This window comes from Amblyomma americanum, chromosome 9, assembly GCF_052857255.1.
Source record: "Amblyomma americanum isolate KBUSLIRL-KWMA chromosome 9, ASM5285725v1, whole genome shotgun sequence".
In the NCBI taxonomy this organism is placed as follows: Eukaryota; Metazoa; Arthropoda; class Arachnida; order Ixodida; family Ixodidae; genus Amblyomma; species Amblyomma americanum.
Genome location: NC_135505.1, coordinates 142,739,748 through 142,763,720, shown reverse-complemented (window position 1 = coordinate 142,763,720; position 23,973 = coordinate 142,739,748). Strand labels below are relative to the sequence as shown.

Here is a 23,973-nt window from a genome sequence, read left to right as displayed (position 1 = left end):
TCATTGCCCTCGTTATGAGCGAGAGCGTGCCTTCCTGGCTGCTACGCTCCGTCGCTTGGACTCTCGTCCTCTTACAGAAACCAAGACTCTGGGGTCTTGGTCCATAACTTCATCGCAAAGGACAGCGGTGGTGAAGGCGCTGCTGAAGTTCTTAATGGAGTCGGAGTTGAGTTCCCGGCTATAAACTTTAAGCATTAAGTGTGTGCCCTCTATCCCCTTGTCATAGTGGTCGATGGACACGTGAGAAACTAATTTCGTTGCCGGTCTTTCTCTCCTCCCCCCCCCCCCCAACCCTTGTTCTTCTCCCCACGTGTACGGTAGCCTATTGGGCATCGCCTGGATAACCTCCCTGCCTTTCCTTCGTGTTGTTTCTCTCTCTACTCCTTTCTATTTAGAGTACACAAAGACGCATACTAGACCTGATATTCCACTAAGAAATCAACCTCGCAAAGCTCGCAGTGCTAAAGCTCTCGGTTGTCCATATAGCTTTTTCTTTTACCCAGAGAAGCGAGCGCAGAAGAGCGGCTTGCACCGCCCCGCGAGATGTCCGTGATTCCCGCTAGACGCCGCTGCCGTCGAGCGCTGCAGGAGGACGTACTGCATATTTGTGCATGGATTGGGATGTCGGGGTACGGAGTAAGCAGAGTCGAGAGCGAGCGCAGGAAGAGGAGAGAGGGAGAGCGAGAGAGGGGGATGGCGTGCGGGAGGGATTGTAATCGGGATACAAAAGGGGGCTTTTTGAGAGCTCCCTTCCCGTGAGGGATAGACCAAACGCTGCAGGGGTCCTGGAGGCTTCGGTGGGGCTAGTGACACGCGTTCCAGGGGCTCTCTACTGTGCCTTCGCCTTTTTATTTATTTCCTCTCCCTGTCTGCGAACGCGTGTATATATCTTAGCTACTGCAAAGTGGATGAACGGGCCGCCAGGAGCTGGGCCATGTCGTTTTCTTTTTTTTAGTTGTTCCTCGTCGCCAGTTGTGTTTATTGCATTCTTTTTTTCTTGGGGGGGCGGGCAACGTCTTTTTCTGTCTTTTTTGCCTTTTTGTGGCTTTCGCCTGCCTGCAGGTTCCTGTCATTCGCGCTGTGTCGTCTGCTTCGGTCCGTCCTTTCGAATTTTCGTCTGCAGATTGGCGCGCACCGTCTGCGGCGTCGTCGTCATATCACCGTTTAGCCTTCCGTAGCATGGTGAAGGAATGTTAGGGGTGGTAGCTTTTACTCTAGGTAGCTATCCTAACCTATCCTAACATAACCTAACCTAACGTAACCTACAGGACGGGACGCCATCCTTAATCAGGTTAGCTCGACGTCTACCGAACCAGTCCGGTCAACCAATCTCTCATCCACTCCTATCTTTTTATGGGCTCATAAAGAGCAGTGGTGCGACTTCAGCCATGTTTGCTAGATAGCAGCACATGTTCTAGAGGTAACTGAGAAAACTTTTTGCGCCACTAAACCTCTTTCACTGGCTGCCGCGCGTCGAATTCCATTCCCCTATATATTGGACAGATTTGCCGTTGTCGTCTGCAAGGAAAATATATTGCTGTGTTCTCCAACTTAACTTAGGCCTTGTGCAGTATGAGCGGATTCCATTTCTTTACCTTCACGTATGCATAACACCTCCTACTGAAATTTCTTTAAATGCGAAAGCATTTCCAGACTATGTCGACGGGGTCTGTCACCAAAGCGTGCCACCAAAACGTGTCCGCAGCGGTTGTGACGTTCTCAGAAGAGCTGGCATCGAACGAATTATTGTGATCGATAGAGGACGATGTGAGCATGATGCGCAAAAAATTTGATCTTGGTAGGATGATTAGTTAATTAATTAGCGCCAATAATGTAGAAAAATCGTCGAAGTTGCCCGGACGTCGATATTGTGAGTGGACGGCTAAACAGACGTGGACGGCAAAATAGTGGTAAAATAGGCATAGAAGTGAATATAAAGTTTGAGGTGGATTGAAATGTGTTTGATGAGTGACAATTAATCGAACAAAAAAGGCACTGGTTCGAGGCTACGATCTCTTTCGCCCAATATTTGACCTCTAATTTGTCGGGTGTGTTTTGACAGCATCCGGCGGACATGTCAGAAGAAGGTCGAGAAAAACCGGAAGTTCGCCGCCGTGGTTACCGGAAGCTGTCGCGCGGTCCGCTGCGACCGAATCAATGCCTCTCCCAGGATGCTGCGAGAAGCCAGTCGAGAGCAGGCGACGATATGCGAACGCAGATATAAATGATTTTTTTGCGTGACGCCCCCTCCTACCGGCAAGAACCTGAATGCACCCGAAGAGAACCGCATTCCGCCAACTTCAGATATAAAAAAGACAGGGTATGAGAAAATTTCCGAGCGCTTATTCTTCTGTGGTCTTGCATGGATCGGTGCTTCTCCGATTGCGGGAGCGGTTTTGAACTACCAGCGCGTAGCAGACGATGAAAAAAAAAAAAACGCGTTGTGGACGATCGTGTCGCAGACGGTGACGTGTTGTTCGTCCACCTTTCCTCTCTCGTCTGGTATAGCCTTTAGTTATGCTCTGAAATAGAAAACCTAGTTCGGTTAATGTAGGCGCACTTTATGAGGTGTTCGTTAAACAGGACGCTGTAACAGGGGGTCCTCCCCACGACCCAAAGCCGACCCCCTGGAGCTCCGTCGTCTGCTACCGTGGTGCAGGTGGCCCTGTGGGCTTCTAAACGACAGGCCGGAGTATTCAGACATGGAGGTTGGGGGACTGGGGGGGACTGGAGTTGGAGCTGAATGCTGTACTAGACGGGATGCACGCGTTGTAGATGTCGGGGCGCCGCCATTTTTATTGTCGTGCTGGACTGACACGAGTGGTATTTGTTGCCAATGAACACGAACAAGTGCCTAACCTTGCTGCCTGATTCGCGCGGGTTCAGAAAACAGGTTACTACCAAGTGGTGTTGTTGGTGCCGGCATTGTGAGACTGTTCTAACCTCGTCTCGCCCAGCGACCGCTATTGTTTTTCGACATTGGCTTGAGTGGTATAGATGTCTCTTATCTACGAACTGCCACCGCGATACGCGTCCAAACGTGCTGAGCACTATTGGACTGCGCGTAATCGTAGAGAGCGTCATTGTAGTATAGGGCACTACAGAGCGAAGGCGGTTTTCTATTTAGGCTACGTGTTTTGCTTGGCGGCTGATGTGAAGTTCACTGGCATGACTGCCTTGTTTTGTTTTTGTTTTTCCTTGTGTGGCAGGAAATGGGAAGTCTGGCGTCAGCAAATAGGCCCTTAGAACATGGAAGTGAAGGCAATGCCTTCTCCTGCAAAGCCACGTACTCTGCACACTCACATTTAGCTCAAACCGCGAACTTAAAGGCCAATTCACTTACAGTGCAGTCAGTGCACTTGCAAATGAATGAGCTTGTCTATCACAGTTTTCACCCAACAGCATAAACTGCAGTTTGCGGGTAGTTAAGTGATGCGTCCTTACTACGAAGGAAAAATGAAAAGTGTTTCATGCTTACTGTCATCCTAGTTCATCTTTCACGACATTGATTGTTCTGCCGTGTTTCCCAACGCATCTTGCGTCTGGTGTGCTTTTTGACGTCAATGCGAAACTATGTCGTGCTCCAGTGCAGTTTAGGTGACGTCACAGGTTCGTCGTCCGACGCACAGAACCGACTCCATCTTCTTGTTTCTTGTTATTATTTAATTATTAAATGACTAATAATATTTTTTCAAGGTCGTTGTGTCGCGTTGAAAATCCCATGCTATTAACTCTACGACGGTAGAGCTCGGAAAGCAATTGAAAAAATTCTGTTTTCATGAGGGCAGAAAACATCCGAGCGTGGCGTTCTAACGTAACGTTAAAACTACTTCGCCAAAAATGGCGTGGTTGGTTTCAGGCTAGTCGGTAAAGTAACCTCAAGCTGGCCATTGCAATCTCGGAGTATCGTAAAATGGCTTCGCTTCCATCAAAAATGTTTCATAAACGCCTCTTCGGAGGGCAGTTAATGTATAAGTTGTTTGTTTCCTGACAGAATATTCTTTCAGGCAAGTATACACGGTGCATTACGATGGCGACGAGAATACGTATTTCACAGGGGAATGCAGATGGTTACGTTCGCGACTAGCAGTTAAGGACCGAATGCCATTAAGTCAGTTCTCAAGGCATGGCGGGATTGTCGTGCAGACGTAAGGCGTGTTAGCTTTTTGATAATTTCTTTTGATTTATGCACTTGTGGCAGAGGAAAATTAACTTCTTTTAACGGGATATAGGGGAGACCCAGTGTCTCAGATCACTGCGTTGCTTTTAGTTTTGGTCCAGCTGTAATACTTGCTCGATGTGTTGACTAGAATTAGCGTGTCTGCTAAAGTTGATTGCTGGAGAGAGAGAGAGAGAGAGAGAGAGAGAGAGTGAAAGAGAGAACAAGCTTTATTGGTGTCCTGTGATTCGCCCAGGTCCGGGAAAAAGAAACAGTAGTTTTGTCTTTTTTTTTTTAGGTAATTCTGCTCGCATGCACAAAAAATCGGCGGGCCCCCGCTCCGTTCGGTGCCAAAATATAACCCGCACTCTTCCTTCACCGAGGGGTGCGTCGTGCTGAGCCTCGCTTGAACGAAGCTCGCTTCCAAAGGCACAAGGGGAGGAAAAAAAAAAAAGAAAGAGGAAGGAAAAAGCAAGCACCGCTTTCGAAAAGCCGAAGCCGTAAAAGGCTTCCTCCTCTCTAGGCTGGAAGGAGGCTCTCCGCTCGAGCGGAGGGGATGTGATTGGTCGAGGGAGAGGGTGGTGATGGGGTGGGGGGAAGCCTCCTTGCCTCTGGCGCTCGCTCGCTTCACCCTGCCGGGAATTTCCTTTCTGTTGCCGACGCCGGTCGAGGGCTTTGAGCGAGCGGCGGCCATTTTTGTTTGGGTCGCGCCGCCGGGGAGTTCACGTTCGCCTGCAGCGCTTGCGCTGCACACTGCTGTCCTGGCTTTGCCTCGCCGCTGCTTTTTCGTTGCTGCCGTGCAGCCGTGTCCTCCTGAGCTGTGCGCGTGAGCTGCCAGCGTTCGGTGTTTTGCTTGTGCATTGTAGTGTAGTACCACTGATCGTTCGTCATCGACTCATCGGTCAGTGTGCTTGTTACAACCAGGAGTCCCGCATCCGACCCGGCGTGCACCGTCTGCGTTCTGTCTTTGGTCGGATTACCGTCTGCGTTTGTCCGGATTAACGCTGGTTCCGCCGCCAGGTCGTGCCTGCGAGATTTGTCTCCTCCGCGCTTCTCGTCACACCTCGTTGAAAACCTCGTCGCACGCCGGGATGTGTGCACAGTCCGGGATGCGTGTACGTAAGCCGCACTGTGGTGGAGACGCTAGCCAGCAGTCCTGGCGATGACGCCAGATGTGCCTGAACGTTCCCAGCTCCGGGATCTCTGTCGTCTGCCACAACTCCGCCGCCGCTCCCACGTCGTCTGCTTCAGGATCCCCGGACTGGAATCGACCTCTACCTGCCTATCGTCGTATCGTAGGCTCCAGCGGCTTTTGTCTCCGTATTCAGCTTGAGCGATCCTTTTATTTCGGGCGGGTGCTGTGAACGCTGGAAGTGTTTTTTTTTTTAAATTTCACACGAAGCGCTCTTCACAGCATCGATGTCGCCAGCGTGTTAAATAACGCGCGGATGATGATGTATGCGACTGATGACGTCAAACCGCATTGCTGTGCGCGACCCTTCGACTATGCGCTGTCGCGTGTCGCTCTGACTTTTGAGAAGAGGGGGTCGTAGCTGCTGTTGGCTGTGCAGAAAGAAACGGGCAGGAAGTCTCATGCTACTATTACACACCGCCCCATAGCATTGTTCCACGACGATGTAAAAAAAAAAAAGGACAGCATTCGCCTGCACTTTTTTCCGGGCGCCGCGTCGTCTGCTCTTGCTTCGCGGTTCCAAGCGCAGCTGTTCGGCTGTGCGATCTTTCACTGAAGCGTGGGAATTTCGCCACCGACCAGCTTTCGAAAAGGAGCGAATAAGTGACGTCATCCCGCAGTTGTTTCTTTTTTACCCGGGGATTCTCTCCAAACAAAGAGGAAAGCAAAGAAAAAAAGAGCCGCCATTGTGCTGGGCAAGTGTTTGTTACGTGGGCTCATCTGCTCGTGGTAAGCTTACGGCAGGCAGTCCCCGACCACGACGGCGGTTGGAGTACCCGCGGCAATTATTGCGAGGAAAACAACAACAACAAAAAAACTGCTCACTCGAGGTCGGTCGCTTGACGCAGCTGCTGCATCAACGTTGTTGCAGCACGTGCAAAAACCTGCGCTCCCTCTGTTCGTGTCGTCCGGAGTTTGAACGAGATGGATTGATGACGGTACACTGTCGTCGACGACGGCGTCGCCCCATGGTCCTCCCCGGCTGCCGCTTCTGCGTCCCGCGTGTGTCGTCTGCTACGGCGGGGCGCGCCGCCATCTTTGCTCTGTGAAGACGGCGCGCGCTTTTCTGGTGTCGTCTGCTACTGACCGGTGGCCGAGGAAAGCCCCACGGGTTCTGTCTTGTGTGATCGCAAGGCCGTCGCCATCTTGTTTTTTCTTTTTTTTCTGGTCTTGTTTTGTGACGTCGCGTGCGGCTGGAATCCTGACGGAGTTATCCCATGTGCCTCGAGGAGTTGGAGGGCGGCGGCATGCTCGTCTTCAAGGGTCACAAGGGATTAGGGCCCGAAGACGTCGGTGGGGATGCAGCGGTCCTCGAAGCTGGATCGCTGTTTAACTAGTGAGTATATGGCGTGCGGTATGCTGCTGGCCGCTGTTGGTTCACAGTCACTTAGCGCTCGCTTTGTAAATCCTGTGCTTATTTGACGTCTGCCCCAGTACAAATGTAACGTGGGCTTCGGCTGGGTAATATCGCCTTATGGTATTTCAGTTCCTCCCCCGTTACTACTATAAATTTCAACATAAGGCTTACATAATGGGCTACAGGAGTGGAATATCACGGACGAATTGATCACAGCTGCGAAGAATGTAGGAATAAAATAATGAAGCGAAAATGAACAGCAGAAGTGAAACATTTTATGCAAAAGTTCGGCTCCAGTCGAGCCAGTCCAGAATATCTCGCAGCAGGCGGTGTTACAGCTGGGAATGCCTTGCGGATTAAAAATATTTGAATATCTTTGATCCATTTCATCGACCGCGGTGGAGAAATGTCAGCATGGGCGTTGCATAATCCGTGGCAGGAAGGCAATCGCCAAGAACATAACAAAGGGTAATGAAGTAAATAATCATCTCGTAGTGCATAACGCACCTATTGTCTGGATTAAAAGCGCTTACTGTCTTCGACCCACTGCACTAAAGCGGCGTTCCTGCTTGCATTTGAAGCCCTGTCGTCAGCCAGCTTTCGCTAATTGGAGGCGTGTAAGAGCTTCCTTGCGCGCGCAGGTGTGGTGTGGAGTTCCACGTCGGAGGATTGCGCGTGTAATTCTGCTGCCCTTTCCCCTGCCTCCTCTCTTTTAATGAGCACATCCCCGCCGCATGTGCCCTTCGTCGCAGGTGTTTTTTCCCTTTGTGCAATAACCGAGCCGTTCACGACATACCATTGTGGAGACGCGAGTTTCGCAGACACGTGTGTAGTGGATGTTTCGGATTGTCGATTTTATGACTGCGAATCCAAGCGTGCCACGTTTTAGTTTGTTGTTCTCACCCTTATAAAAGTGGTCTATAGACAGTCTATAGACTTTTAATAGACTCTATTATCTTCCTGTAGATATTTTTTTATTTACATGAACAGTAAAGAAGAGGTTGGTGCTGCATAGCGGCTCCGGCTATTCTTTTTCACTAATTCATAGCAACCAACGATGTACAGTTCAACATAACATAACGCAAACAGTACACAACATATAAAACAAAGCACAAGCGTCAGTAAGAGTAACTATAATGAGAGAACAATACGACGTACATAAAACATACGAATAAACAAGGACAGAAGGACAAGAAATAAACTTATTTGCTGTATACGCAACAAAATTAAATAACGCTTTAAAAACACTCTCACAAGAAACAAAAACAAAAATAAGCTTGTTTGCATCAAACAGCAAAATCAAATAACAAAATAAGAGAGAGGTTAAAGCACTCACGCACAGAGATGTAAGAACTGTCATACTCGTGCTCATAGATACTTTTCATAGTCTGCAGACTCTGTGGATAACCGAGCCGTTCACGACATACCAGTACGGAGACGTGAGTTTCGCAGACACATGTGTAGTGGATGTTTCGGCTTGTCGATTGTATCACTGCGAAGCCAAGCTTGCCTAGCTTTAGTTTGTTGTCCGCACTCTTATAAAGGTGGTCTGTAGATAGTCTATATACTTTTAATAGATTCTATTACCTTCCTTTAGATATTTCTTTTTGTCTGTGCATATATAGTCTATGGACTGTCATAGCATTTGTATTGATTGTAGACTCTTCATTAGGATTTATCTGTAGAAAGTATATAGATTTTACAGACAGGAGTCGATGGACAGTCTAGATTGTCTAACGAAATTTTTGTAAAGGCAGTGCCTTAAATTCTGCCGTTGCGTTCTGAGTGTTTCTGGGTTGTTGGTGTTGTATTTTTTTTTCAGGCTTCGTATTGTTGTGGGTGTGGGTAATTTTTGCTGCCGGTGTTCTCCAGCGAAGTATATCACTTATCGATCCACCTTAACAAACCTCTAAATCCTACGTGATCGATCCTTTCGTTTACGCAGTCGCCACGGTGTTTCAGTTGTTATGACGCTCGGCTGCTAACCCGAAAGACGCGGGTTGGATCCCGGCCGCGGCGGTCTGATCTCGATGGAGGCGAAATTCCAAAGGCTCGTGTGCCGTGCGATGTCAGTGCGCGTTAACCCCAGGTGGTCGAAATTCCCGGAGCCCTCCACTACGGCATCCTTCATGGCCTGAGTCGCTTTGGGAGGTTAAACCCCAAGGAACTAAACCTTTCATTTGCATTTATTTTTTTATTTTTCTCAATGTTTAGCTGGTTAATTCCTTGTTTTTCTTTTCTTCAAGCAAGTTTACACTTTATATGAATAATTCAGTTAGTGTCAATGCCTGCAGTATTATTTTTCGTTGGTTTTTGTTTTTCATCGTCTGCCAGACGCTGGTATGCGTCCTGTGCATAAATTTGAATGGTGAATTGTGGACCGCCGGCTGAGCTTGCCTTCTAGCACGCAGTGGTTTCATTGTACCTGCCTTCTAGCTGCATCTCGGGTTTGCTTAGTCCGCTGGGCAACAATGCCACTACCGCAGTTTGGGATTTAGTTATGACGCCTGGGAGAATAACAATGACGGAGTCTGGTGTAAACACCAGCAGGTGTGCTGTACTCTGTCGATGACTCAAAGTAATAAAAATAAAGGGCTTTAACTTAAAGACGGAAAATACTAAAAGCTAAAAGCTACTCTTTCTTAGAGTGTAAAACACGGGCTTCTGCCAGTAGGTCTTCTGCTGGGTGTAATTCACCATTGACGTCTAATCTCCTTCGTGGCACTTTGCCTAATCTGCTTACCTTATTGTATTTAAACCTTGTTTAATTAACATATCTACGTAATATACTACAGGCTGAATCGGGACTTTAGCTTTCAGAGCATTCTTGTTGTTTTAGTTGCGTCAAGGAAAAGTATGAGCTGCAGTAGAATAGACTAGAATAAGCTTCTTTACGCTTTTCCAACAAATGATTCCTCACTGACATTTTTATGCATACCTTGTGACCGACTTCTTTCCCTACAGCCCGTTTCAAGATGGAATGTATTCCGCTCCAGTTTCTGTGGGTGTGTCCATACAGGAGCTTCAGCCTGTAATGTGCGCCGTCAGCCAGCTAGCGGAGGCATTCTGAAACTTGAGTAGTACTGAGTAGTTCCTTTTTTTTTCTTCTTTTTTGGCTGCGTTCTGCCACGATGGCAATATATGTAAGCGCCGAGGCTTTCAAACACGAAGCGCTCTTGTTTCTTTAAGTGGGAGAAAAGGGGGGGGGGGGGTTGAAATTGAGCAGCTGGCGAGATTAAAAGTTTTTTTTTTTTCGTCTGCTTTCTGGAAAAAAAAGATATCTTTCATGGTCTGCGTTTTCTCACCGTTTGAAGCAAGACGACAGTGTTGCAGACGGCTCTGTTGCAGCCTTCTTCGACTTCGCGGAAAAATAAAAATGAAGTTTGGCCGGAAGTTACGCGAGCGAGCGTTTGTGTATAGCACGCTGTTCGTGCAGGGAGCGGCGGCCGTGGTGAACCCCTTAAGGTACCGCTGGGCCCTTTCTTTCGTCTCCTGTATTCCACTTCCGGCAATGGGGGAAGGGGGGGGGGGGGGGGGCGGGGTAGCAGACGTTGTTCCCTGCTTTCTTTTTTACCGAGCTCTCGTTTGGCGTATTTTGGAAACCTCTGTTTCTGTTAATATTTTCTTTTTTAGGGAGGAAGCGCGCCGGCTACTTAAAAAACAGACCTGGTTGTTTTCGCCTTGTAAACGTGAGTGTGGAAGGTTGTTCAAGCTTCCGTTCAAGATTTGTCTTTTGTTTCACTTTCGAGCTCCCTGGCAGCGTTCACTTTCACTTGCAGCCCCCGAAGGCTGTAGCTACCGGATTCCTCGGGCCCGCAGACTTCACGATCTATGACGTAGAAAAAGATAATAAACATACATGTACGCACAGCATCAGGCACGGTGTTATTCATCTTCGCTTTTTTTTTTGTTGTTGGCTGCGAGGCGATGGGCAACAGCGAGAAACAAAGAAAAAAGAGCCTTCGAAGTTGTGCTTTTAGTCGTTTTGGAGTTTGTTTCTTGTTTCGTTGAGATCGCTATTCATCGCTTCCAGGCTTTTAACTTTCTCCGGAGGCGTGGCGCTGCGCATTTTTTTTTTACATCATGCGCTCCCGAAGTGTTTGTTTAGTTTTGTATCTTTTTTTTTTGAGCGGGCGAATTGCGGCGGGTTCTTTTCGAGCCCGAGGGAAAAAATGGAAGAGGGGGGAGGCGAGTTAGCACCAACATATAAACAGCAACAGCCACGCAGGCATCCTCATCTAAACTCACGCCCGACTCGTCCTGGCGCAGCCGCCAGGACCGGCGGCAGAATTTCTCGCCGCACCCACGGAGCCATTGGCGGGTTTTATTTCTTGTCGTCTGCTTTTTGTTTTTCTCTGGCACCGGCGTATGATGATGATAATGATGCCCTGTGGCAACCTACCTCGAGGGCGCTGCAGTCGGCTCCATTTTGTTTTCCTTTATGCTCTACGCGTTTGTATCCCACCCCGTTCGCCCTGCTGCTGATGCCGTTCTAGTTACTTTTTCTTGCAACTGTAACGTTGCCCGGTTCGCAGGCGCATTCCTCTCCCGTTTTCGATTTAACTCACCTCAGTTTTGTCGTTCGGGTCGCCACCCTCGAGGGTGTTACACCTTGGTGCACCCTTCCTAACGCATTCCAGCGCGTACGGTTTAACCTGTTCCTCCTCCGAGCCGTTAGCCTTCGTCGAGACAAGACGGAGATCGTTTTCGTGCGAGTCCTGCATTTCCTGTTCCGGTGCGCGCAACGCTCTGCGCAAGTCGCCGCCTCTGCCGTCTGCAACGTTTTATTCGCGTCGTCTGCTTTCCTCATTCGTTTTTTTTTTTTCCGCGTCGTCTGCTAGCGGGGTACCTTCTGCGCGCATGTTTTGTTTTTGGTCGTCTGCTCGGCGCCGTAATGTGCTGGGATGGCGGGTTATGCACGTGAGAGGTCGGCATTACGGTTTCTTTCTTTCTTTCTACCTTCCTTCCTTCATTTCTCTCTTTCTGTCTTTTTCAGCGAGTCGTCGCATAACTTGCGGGCAGGGATAGCCTCGTCCTCGCTCGATTACTTGAAGAAAACGGTTTTGTCCGCCGGAAAGTGGTTTGTCTATGTATATAGACGAGATTGCGCCCACCTCGAACGCACCCCCCCCCCCCCCCCCCGACCTCTAATGATTCGTCAAAAAGTGTGGTTAATTATCTCAAGCTCGTTCGGGACTGGTGGAATGTACGCAGCCTCGCCGTGCTAGCGTGACGACCAAACATCCATCATAGCGTCGGTGTCCGGAGCGGTTTGTCCGGTACGTTTTTTTTTACATGTTTTCTTTTCGTACCGCTCTCCGCTACCTTTAAGGTCATTGCCGGTTAAATGAGTTCGTCAGCGTAGCGCTCCCTGCTGAGATTAATCAGGCGGCATCGAAGCGCGAAGACCAGAATGACAGTTTGTGAAATGCTCGTCTGTCGACGTGTTGTAGTTAAACGGCTTATATAGATAGCCGTTCCGGTTAAGTTGTTTGGGAGAGGTGACACTTAAACCACCCTTCCCTGACGGATATCTCCGTCGGACTCAATATCTTTGTTTTCCTCCGCGGTATCTGTTGGAGTCCTAATGGGTCGCTTGCCGCGGGTGTTTAGGGTTGATGGCATTCCGTAAACTTGCTGTGTTTACGGCGTTCTAGCTTTCGGGGTTTTCCGTTTGGAGCGCTACTGTGAGTACCCCTTGGAGGCTGCCGTATGAAGCTATTTATCGGTCTCTTATGCGCCCATTTCGAGATCCCCTTTATTCTCCAGTTGCTTCTTTCGACTTTCGTCATATTTATTTTATTTTCTCAAGTGGCACTTATTACTGTCCACTCCATTAATCGTGCGTTGCAAGAAACTTTGCGGAACCACTTTTAACCCTTTCTCTGTTTTGCATGGTTCTGCACTGCGCGATATTAAGTCTCCTTTCTTCCTGATGGTGCTTGGATGACAGTGCGATTCCTCTTAATCTGTTTCCTTGACTAGAACGAAGCTCTCCTGCTCACTCCTGTAATGGTTTAGCCCCTCGAACCTGGTAATTGTCTTGTCCCGGCAGTTTGGTAGTGGTCATTGGACGGAGCGCTAAAGGCTCGTCTGCAACAGATGATAGCAGACGACGCGAAAGATGGAAGGAAGCTTTAATGATCGTCGTCTTCTGCCGCAACACTGCGCATGCGCAGAAGGAGGCAGGGAGAAGCCGTGATCGGGCGGTTTCAGAATAATTACGCGCCATCTCTCCCCACCCCTCACCTCCTCAGTCCGCAAGTTCGTGAAAACGCTTAGATGAGAAAACCGGTTAGGCCCGCTCGTTTTTTTTTTCTTCCCGTTATTTATTTTGTTTTTGCCCCTATATTATTCGCGGAGCGGACTGTAGTGCTTCGGATTGTTCTGCCCGCGGCAAAGGGAAGCGTTTTTTTCCCAACTACCGTTCCGTCAGTTCCAAAACGTCGGTCCGTTAGTCGTTTTTTTTTTTTTTTCGGGTCTGTGCTCGAGGCCGTGTCGTCTGCTTCTCGCGGTCCATCGTCTGCTTTCCTGGCAGCGGTTGGTCGTCTGCTTCCGTCGGAGCAGCAGCCCAACCCACGAAGACAGAGGAACTCCCTCTGAATTGCATGGTGCGGCACACGGCGAAAGCCTCTCCCTCATAACGTCAGCCCCAGGCTAATCTGAGCTTAATCTGCGCCCCGCTACCGGTCGCGTTTAATCGTCCCGGCTAAAGTGTGATGAACTGTCTTGTACGGCCGCCGGCCATTGGCTCGTGAGGTCGCTATGCAGCTGTGGGAGCAGCGTCGTCTGCTACCGGTTTTCGGCTGGAGTATAAAAGTTCGTCTGCTCCGCCCGACGCCGGAAGCTATGGCGTTGCGGCGTCTGCTTACGGCCGCTCCTGTAGTCTGAAACGGGTTGTTTTCTTTGTTTTCCAACATTAGCGCCACATAGGGCCCCAGTATCCCCTGTATCTCCTCTCTATCTGGTGTGCTTGCTTTGAGATATGGCTGTATCAACAGGTGCGGGCATCCGCGCGTTTTGTCGACGGTCGTTTAGATCCGAGCGCCGTTATTTCTTAGTACAAATCACCACCGATTTCGGAGGCCGTGCTAACCGTCGGATCGACGCGATTAGCTTACGGGTGTCGTGGGAAAAGCTGGTTCTGCGTTCAGATAAATGCCTTCGCCGTTTCTAGTAAAAAAAAAACAAAACAAGCAAAGCGCTCTTGAAGGCGCAGTACGTTTACGGTGCCCGAAATGGTTTTTCACACGGGTAACCATGTCTAACAACAGGGTTGATACGATCGGCTTTCTTTGTTTAGTTCTTTCTTTTTTTTTGCTCTCAGAAATTTCTTGCTTTGTATGCAGGGGACTGATGTAGACGAGACGTCTTTGTTGAGGGATCGCGGGTGCGCTGGTTCTGATGTTTCTTGATTGTGGTGCACTAGACGGGTACTTAGCTTACAGCGGCTACGCGTGCCGTTGCTATTTAGGCTCATGTTCACCGTCGGCACTGCCTCGCCAGTGTGGGTAGTGCCTGTCCGAGTTCTTCTAAGGCACATACAGAAGTAAGCCTTGGATTCTTTTGTTCCGGTGAAAAAAAATGATACAATGGTCTTTTTGATGCTATAAATGATATTTGTCCGGCATCAGAAGACGTGTATATTTGTCAAAAAATTAGCTTTAAACTTGGTACATCTTTGGTCAAATGTTTTAAGGGGAATCCCCCAAGGAGGAGTAGATTTGTAATAAGGGAGTAATTACTCATTGGCATCCACCCAAGCGGAGCCATACGGGTCGGGTACAAAGGAAAGCTATGCGGCTTTCTCAGAAACTTCGCAATGTAAAAAATTCGTCCTGGTCCGGGGTTCGAACCCGGGACCGCCGCTTCACCGGATCAGTCGCTCTACCAACTGAGCTAACCGGGACGGCAAGCTTATGGTAGGGCGAGAGCGAATTGATCAATAAATCGAAGTGGGAGCTATTTTGACTATTCATAGTCTATAGCCGCATGGCTGCGCTTGGGTGGATGCCAATGAGTAATTACTCCCTTATAACTGGTACATCTTTACCCGCTTCCACCCAGTTCAGTGATGGAAGTAACCTGCGATCACAGTTAAAATTTAATGGTGGTTAGGACCTTCTCGTTCCTGAGTAGAAGGCTTAGGTTTTCTTTTAATATTATTTTAAATAAACCACCACCACCACCACCACCACTACTACTACTACTACTACTACTACTACTACTACTACTACTTTATTTGATGGGTTGGGAGCCTCGAGATCTTTGCCCAGGCAAGGATGGTCGCTGAGGTTACCTGACCTAATTTAAAGCTTTCACTAACAGCCATTTTTAAAAGTTCCTTTCATCTATCAGTACTGACAAGTACGAACTAACGTTTAGGCCCTCTGCACCGCTGATGGTTTTTCACATGCTTGTAAAATTCAGCGAAAAACAATTTTCCTACGTCTTGAGCTTGGCGCATGATACGTGTAGCCTTTAGATGCTTATGCGCCACCAAACCCAGCACAACAAATTAATGCTGGTTAGGCCTAGCTTCAAAGATAGCGCCGGATTTCGATGCCTACTCTTTCAAATGATTTTAGACAGTCTGTGGACTATTCGTAGACTTCTGTCTGTAAAGTGTATAGACTCTCATTGACAAACCTTAGAGAATAGTCGATAGACAATACAAATCCTATGGCACTCTATAGACAACCTATAGGTATTGGCCATACACTTTTACTAGACTTTTGTCTACAGACAGTCTATTGAATCGTATAGACAAAAGTAAATATCTATAAGAAGGCAATAGTCTATAAGAAGTCTATAGACTGCCCATGAACCGTTTTTTGTAAGGGTAGGTCATGCTTCGAATTAACGCAACTGATATAATCTAAGAGCTTTCGCGCCACTCCGTGTTGCTAGCGTACTTGACTCACATCTTCGATATTTCCGGACACGGAGTATCTCTACCCATCAGATGAAGTGGATGCTTCGCGGTGGAAAGATGTCGGGGCTTTCAACGTCTGAACTTTCGAGTTCCTCTTTATACGCGTATGATGCGAGCACTGTCAACGAACGTCAATTCCAGAGCGTCGTGTGTCAACGCGGGGCATTTTCCCGGAACTGTTCACGGGGTGTGTGCGCTAAGCTCCGAGCGTGCTGTTGACATCACTTCCGCACTGTTGAGGTTCCGCTGCGCAAACATACATTCGTTCTATTTTGTCGTTTGTATTTTGTCATGCGTGGCTTTCTGTGACGAGGTTTCTTTTTGTTTGTTTGTTTGTTCGTTTATACTGGAAATATTGAAGATCGTCCTTGTTGACATACATTATGCCAGATTTTATCAGCAGCCATTTCATCGCGCAATGCTATAGTCGGATACAACTCAAGAGCGCAGCGGCTTTTCCCCGTCGAACGACCGCTTTCCAGCCACTGGCGTCGGCGGATTCTCATTACCCTCCTAGCCTGACAATGCAGGGAGTGGGAGATGAAAAAAAATAGTTCCCTCCCTCCATGGACAGGGATGCCCCTCCCAGGATTTCCTCGCAGCTGGGTCAGAGAATCGACCGGCGCTACTGGCTGGAAGTGGGTCCTTTCTCGGGGAAAACGCCGCTACTTTCTTGAGTTGTATCCGACTTTATAGTAGGGTATACAACTTAAAAAAAAAACAGCAGTTGCTAACACTGGGCCACAGTTCGCGCCGTCCTGTATTACTCCACTAGCAAGGCACAACAGTAAACGAACTCTGCTTTTTAATGCTTCACTTTATTAAACGAGCCACTTGTGAAAAGTCGAGTTTATAATTTTTTCTTCTCGTGATTGACTTCTTCTTTAGGTAACAATAAATGTTTCAACTACTGACTACTTTTTTGTCGCGGAGGAGTTCTGTGCGGCGGTCTTGAATGTGGGCGGAGCTTCACTGCAGACTTGCGCTGTGTCCGACTATAGTCAGCCTTCTGAACCAGAGTTTCCCAACTGATACGACCAAAGAGCTCTGCTTTCCTCTCTCTCTCACTGTCTGCCCACCCTTCATCTTCCCTCTCTCCCTCCACGATGGGTCGTGACGCGGGGATGTCGGTGGGCCGCCTCCGACCCCATTAGAAACCGGCGCGTGCTTGCCCGGGTGATTTCGCGCCAGACCCGCATCGGCATCCGTGTTGCACGTATTCGTCGTGACTGTCTGTCTCTCTCGCATTATCGGTTCTTTGTTCATTTTCTTTCTTTTTCACTTATTCTTTCTTTCTTTAGTTTTTCACTCGATCATCCGCGATCTCTAAGTCCTTTGGCCTCGTTTTCTCTGTTTTCATGGGATATGACGAAAGGCTACCAACTTGCTCAATGTCTCGGGCTTATAAAGCGCGGTTAGCGGTCAGGGGAAAAACACGGAGGAGGAGAAATTTCGAAAACTATGCTTTCACTTATCTTTAAACGCCGTGGTCGATGCGTATCGTTGCCTCATGCGAGGTTTCATCTTTGATTGCGCGTTGTTTTCACAATATGTGTTCCGTGCAGCTCTGGAAAGCCCCAACCTCTCCTTTTACTTTAGGCGATGTTATTTTCCTTCGAAACGATTTCTTGCAGTTGTCGAGAAATCAAGAAAAAATTGCCACGGGCAGGCAACGTAATGCGAAGGCAATATAACTGATGGCCGTTTTGAGTAACGGACTGCATTCGGGATAAGGCAAGCGACAGAAAGCCAGGAGTGCGGATGAAATCAGGAAGTTTGTGGGGACAATGGAGCGGCAGCAGGCACAGGACGGGATCAATTGGAGGGGCATCCGAAAGGCCTTTGTACTGCAGTGTGTGCAGGTAGGCTGATGATGAAGTGCCTTAAAAGCATAAAACAGGATAATTTATCAACCGGAAGAGGCCCGCTGATCTAATGAACTTCTAAAGGGACCGATCATGCGATCTGTATGTCCGCCCTTACAAAAAATTCTTTGCACAGTCTATGGAATGTCCATAGACTTCTGTGTATAAAGTCTATATACTGTCTATAGACAAACCCTAGAGAACAATCTATAGGCAATACAAATCGTATAGACTTTCGATAGACCATTTTTGTAAAGGCGAGCAGTATAAGACGCTGCACTATCGAGCGGTGCAGACTCCTTGCCTATTGATGCCTGCTTCTGGTTGGTTTCAGTACTCGGCGAATCCCCAGGTGATTGCGGATGTTAGCTTCTTATTCCTGGGATAAGCACGCAGGACATACGGGAGGGGTAAATAAGCCTGTGAAGTGGGGCTAGTTTCTTATCACCTACAATGGGAGTACATTTCTGACAACCAGGCATATTTTAAAGTACTGGTCCCCTCCCCGGCGCATTAAATCGTGCAGTGCCAATACAAAATACTAGCTAAGAACCATGCAATAGGGATAGCGCAACAGAAATTAATTAGGCTTGAGCCATTGGCCTTTGGAATATCCAATCATTCGCTAACATTCTTGGCAGAGAGGGAGGAGGCACACATGCAGAAGCGTATCGTTGTGACTCGTTGTGGTGAAGACGCTGTGAAGGACGCATAGTTGTACCGTTGTGACTACAGACAGACAAACTGTAGGTTGAGGCCTATAGGCGGCCACGTCCGCACCACTGATGTATGGCGGGTGATGAAGAGAAGCTAATTAGAAATAAAAAAATGGCTTCGTATAAATAGGAATGGGTATAGAGATTAAGGGTACGAAAGCAGAAAAGAGACTTAGAGTTAGGTTCTTCGCTAGATCGAGGCCCCAGGGGCCTCCAGTAAGCTGTTTTTTTATTTGGAAATCGAAGGGGACCGAGAATTTGTGGGAATCGTGTGAAGCAGAACCGTTAAGCGGAACCTTCTTAATACACCCGGCGTTGGCTGGACCGAAGTGTCGGAATTATTTTTTTGCGCACACAAAGACGACACGATAGACAAGGAAGGCAGGACGAAGCGCCCTGTCTTCCTTGTCTATTGGATACTGGTGCGCTCCGTCCTGTCTTCCTTGTCTTATTGTGTCGTCTTTGTGATAATAATAATAATAATAATAATTGGTTTTGGGGGAAAGGAAATGGCGCAGTATCTGTCTCACATATCGGCGGACACCTGAAAGGCGCGCTAAGGGGAGGGATTAAGGAGGGAGTGAAAGAAGAAAGGAAGAGAGAGGTGCCGTAGTGGAGGGCTCCGGAATAATTTCGACCACCTGTGGGGATCTTTAACGTGTACTGACATCGCACAGCACACGGGCACCTTGGCGTTTTGCCTCCATAAAAACGCAGCCGCCGCGGTCGAAAAAAGGAATTCTGAGGATGGACTAGCCCCATAACACATATTACCGAAGTGTCAGTTCGGATAAACGGGAAGTTCGAATTTAGCGATATTTCTCTCTACGTCATTCAGGGGTGCGTCACCGCGAGTTGGCGCAGCGTTGCCAATGAGCGCGTTGCACTGGGCGTGGTGGCCTCTGATCTGCATGCCAGCACTCTGGCGGTTCTTGGTAGGAGACGGAAAGTGTCTGGGACAAAAAAAAAAATGACTGTCGGCTTAGGGTCCCTGGTGAGTTACTCCTGCTCCCGAGACAGGTGGCAGTTCGTCGCTGACGTAGTAGGTATGTGCGGCGTCCGAGAGGTGGCGTCATGTCTGTGTGTGGGGAAAGTGTTACGTCGGGGGGGGGGGGGGGGGTCGTGCCGCAAGGACGCCTCCTGGAGAGGAATGCCGAGTGTACCTCCTCTCGTGACGACGTGAGCCGCGTTCCTCGGGATGGTCCGGTGGTCCCGCGGAACGCGCTACGGCGGCGCTCTCTGCGCAGCATTGCGCGCGTTTCCTCTTTTGCCTGTTTCGAGCAGTGCTTTCGGATAGCGTGGTGCCATATTCCCTTACAAAAATTGTTTTAGACACTCTATATAGACTGTCCATGGACTTGCATCTATTAAGTCTATGGACTTTCTATAGACAAACACTAGAGAACAGCCTGTAGGCAATGCAAATCCTATGAACAGTCTGTAGACAATCTATAGATTCATGGCCATACACTTTTAGTACGCTTTTGTCTACAGACAGTCTATAGACCATGAATAGACAGAAATATCTATAGGAAGGCAATAGAGTCTATAAGAAGTCTGTAGACCGTTTTTGTAAGGGTTGGTCTCTAGGCCCTTTGTGTGGCTCTGGCGGCAAGCATGTAGCAGGGTGGGGTGTGCGGGCGTTTATCACGCTTCTCAGCTATCCGAACAAACGATGGTAATGGCTCTTCTCGAGTAACTATGTTCCTATCTTCCCCCTTCGCTCTGCCCGGCTGCGTCTATCTCTGAAGGCGTTGTCCATCTGTCCATCACGAATTGATATAGATTACGAGGAAAGGAAGTACTCGAATGAGAATGGGTTAATATGCATCTGGCAGTGCGCCCGCTTTCACTCCCTCTCTCCAGGCGTTAATAATAATAATAATAATAATAATAATAATAATTGGTTTTTGGGGAAAGGAAATGGCGCAGTATCTGTCTCGCATATCGGCGGACACATGAACGGCGCCGTAAGGTAACGGATAAAGGCTGGAGTGAGAGAAGAAAGGAAGAAAAAAAAGAGGTGGCGTAGTGGAGGGCTCCGGAATAATTTCGACCACCTGGGGATCTTTAACGTGCACTGACATCGCACAGCACACGGGCGCCTTAGCGTTTTTCCTCCATAAAAGCGCAGCCGCCACGGTCGGGTTCGAACCCGGGAACTCCGGATCAGTAGTCGAGCGCCCTAACCTATCTGTCCATCACGAATGATATAGATTACGAGGAAAGGAAGTACTACTTGGAGATTAAAAAGGGGTTGACATGTATCCGTCAGGAATGCTGAAGCTATATGGACTGTGAGCTATCAAATGATGTCTCTCAGGTCGAAAGTATATGCCGTTTTTATGGTCCTCCCAGTAGGCACCCATGTTGCCGATACTTGGTGAATAACGAAGAGGGCTCAAATTAAATTGAGGGCAGCGGAATGTGTCTAGGAAAGGAAAGTGGTAAGGCGCGTTACGTTGAGAGACAGGTAGAGAGCAGACTGAGTCAGGGAACAAAGTGCCGAGTTTATGGTGTTCTCTTCGAAGCACACAAGAATGAGCGGACCTGGCTGGGGCATACAATGCGGATGGTGTGCGAACGGCCGATGGTCTGCGAGAGTAGTGAATTGAAGACCAAGGGAAACAGGGCGGAGCGGGGGTCGGTCCAGAGTGTAGTGTGAAGATTAGATTAAGTGTATCGATCGAGATGGTGATTAGGAATGAGAGTGGGATGAACATCGCTGACGCAGAGCTTATCTAATCATATAATAATAATAATAATAATAATAATAATAATAATAATAATAATAATAATAATAATAATAGTTGGTTTGTGGCGAAAGAAAGTGGCGTAGTATCTGTCTCATATCGTTGGACACATGAACCGCGCCGTAAGGTAACGGATAAAGGCTGGAGTGAGAGAAGAAAGGAAGAAAAAAAGAGGTGGCGTAGTGGAGGGCTCCGGAATAATTTCGACCACCTGGGGATCTTTAACGTGCACTGACATCGCACAGCACACGGGCGCCTTAGCGTTTTTCCTCCATAAAAAACGCAGCAGCCGCCGCGGTCGGGTTCGAACCCGGGAACTCTGGATCAGTAGCCGATCGCCCTAACCACTGAGCCACCGCGGCGAATCGTATTCCGATGGGAAGAGCCTTTGTCCTGCGGTGAATTTTCCCTTGCTGGTAATGATGATAGTGATGATGACTTCATGATTATGTCGCCGATTATGACTAATAATAATTGGTTTTGGGGGGAAAGGAAATGGCACAGTATCTGTCTCATATATCGTTGGACACCTGAACCGCGCCGTAAGGAAAGGGATAAAGGAGGGAGTGAAAGAAGGAAGGAAGAAGAGGTGCCGTAGTGGAGGGCTCCGGAATAATTTCGACCACCTGGGGATCTTTAACGTGCACTGACATAGCACAGCACACGGGCGCCTTAGCGTTTTTCCTCCATAAAAACGCAGCCGCCGCGGTCGGGTTCGAACCCGGGAACTCCGGATCAGTAGCCGAGCGCCCTAACCACTGAGCCACCGCGGCGGGGCAACCGATTATGACTAAAGAACAGTAATTAGAGACTAAAGAACAGTAATTAGAGACGACGGCCCTCGTTTTTTGATGTTCATCCAGCTCCGTCGACAGAGAACGGCTTGCTAGAATGCCGAGCTTCTCCAAAGCCCTTCTGCCTGAGAGAGGAGAAGTACGTCCTTCCTACTTGCACGCACCGAAAGAAAGAAAGACGAAAGAAAGAAAGAAAGACGAAAGAAAGAAAGAAAGACGGGCAGAAAGAGTTCTGCCCGTCGTGCCACATGCGGTATGCGTGCCCGCCCCCTGGGTGGTCTTTGACACGCCTGTCGCTGCTGTCTAGAAGCCGTGTACGAGACGCCCTGAGGCAAGCGCCAATACGATTTAAGGGACTATGGACACCAATTTTTTTGCTTGCGTGTTTTCTTTTTTCAAACGATGCGTTAGACATTCGTGTACGTGAAGCATCCTGTGGTATTCCTTTACGACTGCTAAATAATTTATAATTGAACTTCTTCTTGACGCTGCTTCGGTCTCGTCGACCGAACGATGACTGTGACGTCAAGTTGATGTTTTGGTCACGCGATCCACCAGGAAAACTAATATAATCGCTGACAGGTCATTTTTTTTTGTCATTGCGGGTCTTGGGAGAGGCTGGATTAAATGTTGTAGTGAAATAAAGCTACATATCAGCGATTTTATTAAGGTTTTTCTAGTGGATCACGTGACCGAAACATCAACTTGACGTCACAGTCGTCGTTTGGTCGATGAAACCGAAACAACGTCAAGAAGAAGTTCAATTATAAATTGTTTAGGCGAATACCACCCGTTCTAATTTCTGACGCATCGTTTGACAGAAAGGAAACGCGCAATAAAATTAGGTGTCTATAGTCCTTTAAGAAGCAGCCCAGAAAACAAAGGACAGGTGTAATTGGGTTCACAACGCACGTGTAGCTTAGGGATTCTAACATCCGCCTCGTACCTGTTGCAGAGGCACTGTTAGCCGTCACGCCATCCAAAGTGGAGGGCCCCGGTTTAATTTCGACCGCTATAGTCGTATACAACTCAAGAGCGCAGCTACAAGTGCCCCTCGAAGGAGGTCCCCCCGCTAAGGCCACCCACCTATCTCGCACCAGGTGCGATGTCACTCATCACACGGGCGTCGAGAGGTCCTTCATCCCTACGATTCGTGAAGCTGCGCTTCAGGGCATGACCTGTATGCGGGACAAGGAGGGTTTCCGATGGATACCCAATGTATCCAGCATATTCAAGTGGATACCCAATGAATGTATCCACTGGGTACCCAATACACCGGGTTTCCAACGTATCCGTTGGAAAGCCATGATACAAACTTTCCACCGGCCCAGTGCTCGGCTGTGCCTGTGCATAGTGCGTAGAGCTGTGCGTATATATAGTTGTTTCCTTCCAGTCAGAAAAGAGACGGCCCAGGTTTGGAATGACTAGGCCAGGCCACTGATGGGCATTCCACTCTCACGCTGATCAGTAGCTGTCCTATGGCCAGTTAGCACTTGGTGCCTAGCCTATACGCCGTTGCACGCATGTAGAGAAGCCAGCGGCGGAGGGCAAGCAGCGTACGCTACCCGTTGACGGATGCCTCGTCTTGCGCATGCATGTATGCGCGCTTAAAGAGGAGGTCGTCCCGGAGGTTCCTTTCTGGGGACGCATGCATCGTGTTTGTTTTTTCGACTCAGCCTGGCTTTTTATTGCCCCCTCTCGCCACAAGACTTTTCTTGCGGAGTTGTTGGGCGGTCGTCGAGTCGGAATATCCGCTTTTCTGCTCATCGCCCTCTCCTCGGGACTCTTCGTGTCGCTTGTCTCGTTAGCGAAGCGTGTCGACGCCGTTGACGCGTGTTACAAGCGCTCCAAACGCCGGTGACGCTCTTCTGGCGTCCGCTGCCGCCGCCAGCGCTTTTAACCGCCGTGCTGGCTCGGTTTTGTTGTACATTGTTGCGCCGAAGCGACGGCGACCTCTTCACGCTTGTCTCGTGCGCCCCCCCCCCCACCTCACCCATGGTCCGCGTTCCATGTCGCCGACTTTGTTTCCAGGTAGAGACTGCTGACATCCAGATTTGTACGTTGTGGGGAGAAAGGAACGACGACCTTACGTCGACGTTCTTTTTTCTCCTCCGTCTCTGCATGCGATGCCCGCCGCAGGATTTGCATCGCGTTTTTCGTGGAAGGTGAACCAACCGGATGCTTACTCACTTGGGGGGCATT

At 48.8% G+C, this 23,973-nt stretch overlaps 1 protein-coding gene across 2 annotated transcripts in view; it reads left to right on the top strand.

Annotated features, from left to right (window-relative positions):
- jing (AE binding protein 2 jing) overlaps positions 1-23,973 on the top strand; it is a 161,595-nt gene that overhangs the window by 51,143 nt on the left and 86,479 nt on the right. The window contains exon 1 of one of the 2 annotated variants that reach the window (XM_077637822.1): positions 4,722-6,687. The exons of the other annotated variant lie outside the window; for it this stretch is intronic. Within the exon in view, the coding sequence (XP_077493948.1) occupies positions 6,569-6,687 (119 nt within the window). The 5' untranslated portion in view covers positions 4,722-6,568. Of the gene's footprint in view, positions 1-4,721; positions 6,688-23,973 lie in introns of those variants that run through there. 2 annotated transcript variants of the gene reach the window in all.